At 36.5% G+C, this 6,884-nt stretch overlaps 1 protein-coding gene across 1 annotated transcript; it reads right to left on the bottom strand.

Annotated features, from left to right (window-relative positions):
- Window positions 1-6,396: 6,396 nt before the first annotated feature.
- Window positions 6,397-6,588, bottom strand: LOC103771278 (GTP-binding protein Rit2-like; the record flags this gene model as incomplete). The annotated part of the gene is made up of 1 exon (XM_008938569.1): window positions 6,397-6,588. A coding segment is annotated over one exon (192 nt), but the record flags the coding sequence as incomplete, so codon positions are not given.
- Between the last annotated feature and the right edge of the window lie 296 nt (window positions 6,589-6,884).

Raw genomic sequence — 6,884 nt, forward strand, 5'->3', positions numbered from 1 at the left:
GTATGTTTAGATTTTCAACTGAAAGCATGTCATAAACAGTTTTGTTAGTCTTCATCTCACCCAAGTACTGCTGTGTAAAGGCTAGGAAGCTAGTTGTTTATCCTCCCTCTACGGTCAACAGAAAAACAGATGTCTTCTTGGGTAGACACATCTCAATTAATGAGACACTTCTATGATATATGATAAATCCTGGTTTTCTGCATAAGTTTTATAGAGAATCTGGCCAACTCATTTAATCTAATCCCTTTACCATGTCTATAGTTAACTCAGTTAACTATAAGTTTACTTTGTCAGTAATCTTTGTCAGTAAATAGCAGGAAATGCATTTCCCTTGAAAGTTCAGAAGAAATAACGAAACCTTTTATTCTTCGTAAAAAAACCTAAAGAATGGGAAATAGGAGTCTTCACTAGACAGACACTTCCACCCAACTGCCTTTAAAAGAAAATGGAACTGCTGGTGGTAAAGAACATTTACAAATGTGAGAGCAGTTTTAACAAAAACAGCAAGGGAATTGAGCCTGATGCTAAGGTAAGAAGTTAAGAATACTGCAATTTCATGATTAATTGGTGTAAGAAAGCATGAGGAAAATAGCACTTCATAATTATGCACTGGGAAATGAAAATAAAGTATAAGACAATTTATTATTTAAATTTATTATTAAAGTATTTTCAGTGTCTCATCCAGACATCCAAAGGTATAGACTGACAATGTTTGCAATATACTGTACAGTTACTGATTTAATAAATTAATTAAATAAATAAATCATTACCTGTCTCAGACTCAACAGTCTGGCTTTAGAAGCCAGCAGGAAAATAGAGCAACAGTCAAAATGAGAAATCTGAAAGTTGATGCTCACAGTGTCTGATAACAAGTCTGCTCATCTTGAATAAATTCTGTAGTAAAACGTCATGGAGGTGGGGGGTGTTCTAAGGCCAGATGGTTCAGATCATGGGAATGTATTGAGCCACTGTAATTCTGGCTGGAGAATTGTTTTATGGTATTAAAAAATCCCCTAAACTGAGAAAGAAAATATAATGAAGCCCCTGTAATTAATTTCCACCTTAAGTAAGATACTTTTCCCTATTAATGATGGATTTCATAATAATTTCATATTTCTTACTGAATAAGGAATGCTGCACAGGGAGAGAGAAGGAAGGAAATGCTTTCAAAAACACTGCTCCTCCTCAGATTTCTGCTTGAAGTCAATAAGACAACTCATGTGTAGAAGGGTAACCAACTACATAATTCTTTTCAGGCCCAAGACCTGTATGAGCAAAACTAACAGCTTTGATGACAGGCTTCCCGTAGAGGCCAAGAGCTGAATGAAGTGTGAGCTGCCCTTATAACCTTGGACTCAACAGACATCAACATGTTATACATGGACTCAACCAAGCCCTCAGTTTATTCCTCTGGGGTCAAAAAAAAGTGTATAAGAAAAACTGCTCCATGAAGTCTATGCACTTTCTACATAAGCAGAATTTCCAGAGGGGCTTTCCACATCCACATTAAAAGTTAGAAAAAGCTGATAGGAAGTATCTATTCTTTCCAGCTCAGAGCCACAGCATACCGTTCAAAGAAGCTTGTGTAGTTAGCTCCCCTCTGAATTGCTGAGTGTAATATATTGTAACGATCAGCAGGCAAAGTCTTATGGATAATTCTGTCAAACAGCCTTTCAGTAGTGCCACATGTCTTTTTTTTAAAAAAAAAAAAAAGAAAGAAAAGCTTCAGTTTAACATTAGCATGGCATGATCTCAAATAAAATCAGTTGCTTGTTGTATTTTTTAAAGATGAGTATGTTTTAATTATATATTTATCTCTTACAACAGATTTTAAACTTTCTAAGGATCTGATGTCAATCTGGGGAGAAGTGACAAAGCTTATCTAAAGTAAAAGTATCTATCTTTTGTACTTCATATTAGCTAGCCTGAAACACAATTGACATTAAATGACATGCACCCTATTTTATTACTCTAATGACTTTAATATTAAGAAACATTGATGTTAAAATGATATCTAATCAAGCACTTAGTGGTCTATTTTCTACATCAAACAACTATGGGATAAAATACATATAATACTTATTTTTTTCTTAAAACAATGGCTATAAATTAAGGAATAGAAACAGATGAATGCCTTAACTATTCATACTCCTTCATTTTCCCAGTGAATCTCTGAACACAAAACAGAACAAGGTCAGAACAGACAAGAAGCAGGTGCAGTTTGTAGTGCGTTTAGCTGTTGTATGAGTGGAAGGGAAAGGAGGATGGAGGGAGCCTTGTCACCAGATTGGATATGCACATCAAGATGATGAGTTGTTATATCTTTTCCCCCACAATTCTTGCACAGTTGTTCCCCTACATTGTTTCAGAGAAAATGGAAAGTGTTTACTTTTTAGGCTGATGAATGTATTTAAAATTTGTTTTAAGAAGCAGTACAGATAAACCCATTTTTTATGTTAAAAATGACTGGCATACATGAAGACAACAATAATACTACTGAAGCCATCAGAAAATTTAATAATAGTAAGCTTGTTTGGTTTGTTTTTCAGTAATGTTTCTCCTAGCACAAAATTTTAATTGCAGATTAGTTTTATTCTTGTAGTCTGATGATAGATTTGAGACAAGCAACATACATCATTAATTGTATTGTGTAGAGGACCATATTTCAAACAAGAGCTTTGTCTGACAGCTACTACAGCTTGTCTGATTGTTGTGGAATTGTCATTAAACGGAAATGATGCCTGAGACTTTTGAACTTAATGTTATGTTTCCAAATACCATGAATAACATTACAGTAGCTTTAACGAATTTCATAGGAGAAAAATATAGTTAAACAAAGCAATGATATTACCCCTGGTCAAATTCCAATCTGGCTAATTGCATTCTGATACCTACTGTTTCTCAGTTCTTTGAATTTCTTATGTTTGTGTACCTCAGTGTTTGTTCACTGATATGTTAATACCATATATTGACAGATCATTGCTGTCTGTCACCCCAGCGTTAGCTGGCTACCACTCTTGAACATCCAAGCACTTTTAATGAAGCTGTAACTGCAGTCCATGACCTTGAAAAGATTCCTTTCAATCTACCTTGCCACGGTTCATCAAGCTACTCAGATATTGCTTAACGCAACAAGTAAATGTAGATATAACTTATTTCAGTGTTCGTTAAGCACACAGTGCAACCTCACACCACAACTCTGAAATAATGAGCTGCTGAAGTCCATTAAAACACACTTAAAGCTAGGTGCAAAGATGACCCCCCACACTCTAGTGATTTAGTCTGGGTCAGACAAACACTCTGGCCAGTATCTCCTAATCGTTTCCATTTAACCATGCTTTGCTTTGGATTGTGGAGTAGTCTCTGAGAACAGGACATGATCTATGGATGAAACTTAAGTAAACATATGCTCCAGGAGCACAACTTACACACTTTAGCATCAACTAATCATGGAGACAATAGCTCTAAAATAGAGCTAGTCCAAATTTAGAGATAAATACCCAAAATGTGGGCTTCAGAATAAGTTCTTTTGTTCTACAGTTCTAATTCTGTAGGCTCATAATACTTGATTACATAGACATAATCATATTCAAGTACCTTATTTAAATGGCCAGGTGTGCACTGCATTATCTTACTAGTCTTTGATGTAAGAGTGTCCCATGGCTCAAAGTCTGGGTTGTAGAATACTTGAGATCCTTCTGACATTGTGCTTTTTGATGATTGTAAGGGGCTTATGGAGGAAAAGATTCTGAAGATCTAAAACCCAGCTCATTTAAAACTTTTTTTTTAAAATATAGGACCATGATTTGGAATTGCTTTGATAGACATTCAAGCAGGCTTTTCTGTGACAACCTTGTACTGCATTTTCTTGTGTGTCTGTCAGATCATAAAGACATAATTTCTAATACTTCTCCCAAGAGCCTCTCCATGCTCTTTAATCTTGAGTGCTCTTTGTGATATCCAATTCAGTCAGACATTCACATACACTAATTTTCCTGTTTTGGAGACCAGCTGTCGTGCTTTAGGCCCAGTCAACAACAAAGCGCCACCTAGTAACTCACTCATCCCAACCTACCACCCCTGGTGGGATAGGAAGAAGACTGAGGAGAAAAAGGCAAAAACCACATGGACTGATATCAGGAGAGTATAATACAACAGTCGAATGAAGGAAGTAACAACAGTAGTTACAGTAATACTAATGAAAATATATATAAAACAGCTGATATAAAATACAGTGTTCACTAAACCGCGTGTCTCCATCACCACATGTTTTCTTTGGCCAGCCATATTCAATTTGCTGACTTGGTTGGCTATCCTGGGTGTGGGCCTGACCAGCTTTTTGTGAAAATCAGCCGTCTGCTGGCTGAAACCAGGACACCAGGAAAAATCACCAAAGAGGCATGTAAAACATGCTTAAAATAAATTAACATAAAAATTATTAAAATATAAAAGCCCATCAAAAAGTAAGCTCAGAAAGAGGTAGTGCCAAACATTACTGGAAGAGAGTTTTCATAAGACTTAAGTGAATATTCCTGAAAACCTCATCAACAGGTAACTGTAGGTAGTCAGTCATGTCCCTTTTCTGCTAAGATCAGGTGCAATGGCCTATTCTCAGCAGGACAACAGAATTCACTGCCCTTTCCATCTGGTATATAAGTATCCCAGGAGCTGCACAGATTGTACTACATGTTGCACATGGCACTATTGTTTGAAGCCTCAAGCTGTGTGTTAAAATGCAGCTGGATTGTCACTATTAAGGTTTTGTCACAGTCTGATTTAGGGACAATGTCAATGAGCTGGAAACTGATGTGAAGTCTTTAATGTACATCATCAGATCTTCAAGACTAATTTCAGGCTTAACACCACCCTGGATTTTCTTCAGGTAGAAGAAAGAAGACAAAGAAATGAGAAGAGTGACAGGATAAGTGGAAAAGAGTAGACAGGATCATGTGAGCACAGATGTTAATGAACTGAAAAACACCATCTTATTTGACTGTTACATATGTCTGCACAGAAGTCAGTCAATTGAAAGCAATTATAGTGTGTATAAAGAACCTCCGAAGACTTCCATCTAGGAAAAGCCTTTTTCCCTCTTTTTGAGGTTTCTGCTTAAGATTTAGTGTATTTTCCAATCAGTACCAGGTCACAACCAAGCTGTTTCTAAGACAATCTCTCTAGTTATCTTGCGTGCACACACACACACATATCAATATATACAGCAAGGAGGAAGTGAAGAGGAAGCCAAAGGAAAAGAGTGAGCAAAAGTAACTAAAGACTTGGAGAGAGCCACCATTGATGCCCTCATAGTCAAAGAAAAGAACCGCCTTATGGGTGGTGGTGGCTCAAATCTTGTATACTAATCAAAGTGAATCCAAGTCATGCATGTCCCCATCTTATCTGATCATTCCTATAACATAGGCATTGGCTTTTCAGGCAAAAAAAGACTTTCAGACTTCTTTCCCCCAGAACAAAGAGGGACTTCCCTTCCCCTAGGCACCAAATTTGGCTCTTATGAGGAGTTTGTGACTTTGTGGACCTTGAAAGATATTATTAAAGTGTAACTGGGGATGGAATTTGGCCTCGTTTTTTTTAGAGGTTGTCTTCATTATGTTAGAATTTGGTAACATGTTAAAGAAAGACAGGGGAATGTAACACTTAGTTTTCCCCCAGGTTGTAAAGTAAAAATAAAGGTGAAATCGTTTCCAAGCACCAAAATTCACTCTAGTACTGAAATGTGAAGTCCCTTCCTATGAACCTTCCTTTGTGGAGAGATATGGTGATGGACATTTGCATTTAGTACCTCACAGAAAAGCTTGTTAATTAATGTATCCATCCTAGCCACATTCCTTTTTAAAACAACAAGGTCAAGCAGACAGTCCAGCCAGAAGGCAAGCAACCTTCTCTATTTCTCATATATTCTCACATATTTTTCTTTTTTAACTACAATTTTTCTCAGTCTGAACTTGAGAAATTTTAAACTAAGTCTGTGTACCTAATTTACAGAATAAATAAATCAATAAATCGGTATTCAATGGCTGGTAACTGCCAAAGAAAATACTGTTATATTATTTTTATTTTTTCCCTGCAAAGATCCTGACTGAATCTTTTTCCATATTGAGTATAACTTGCAACAACAACAAAAAAAAAAATAGCAGCATTCCTTTTCAAGTAAAACCAAACATTTGGATATGGTTGACCAAGGCTACTTTAAGATCTAGAACATACAAATTAAAAGTACTACTAAGTCATTAATTTATTACCAATCCTAGTGTGTTGCTTTTTGATTAAACCTCAACCTCTACAAAAAATTCTCAGTAGTACTGTACAACATATGCTACATAATCCTCTGAGGTAACCAAAGAAAACCAAGCCAAAAACAGCAGAGAAGTTTCTTACCTGTCTGTACTCTTCCAGATCTATTTTGTTTCCCACCAGCACCAAGGGGATGTCATAGGTGTGCCGGACACGATAAATGAGTTCCTTAAACTCAGCAGCTTCTTGAAAGGATTGGCGGTCTGTGATGGAATAGCAGATAATGAAGCCTTCTCCACCTCGCATGTATTGGTCCCTCATGGCTGTGAATTCTGCCTGTGGAATAGGAAGAACATGCTCAGTGATCTGGCAAACAAAATTATCCATCTGTAAATAATGAACTTGCTGAAAACTTCCCCCATTCCCTACATAATTTCACATTGCTTGTTTTAGTGTTTTAAATATGTTTGCTGAAACTTGTTCTTCCCTCTATGGTCATCATCCCAATCCACCACTAGGATTTCTCTTAGGACCTTTTTAATTTTTTTTTCCAGCAAGGGAACTCTGTCCTCTAAGAATATGAATTTATTATGCCAATGCCTGCATACAAAAAAAAAATACCACCATGCATT

This window comes from Merops nubicus, unplaced genomic scaffold (genome assembly GCF_000691845.1).
Source record: "Merops nubicus isolate BGI_N331 unplaced genomic scaffold, ASM69184v1 scaffold49444, whole genome shotgun sequence".
NCBI lineage: Eukaryota > Metazoa > Chordata > Aves > Coraciiformes > Meropidae > Merops > Merops nubicus.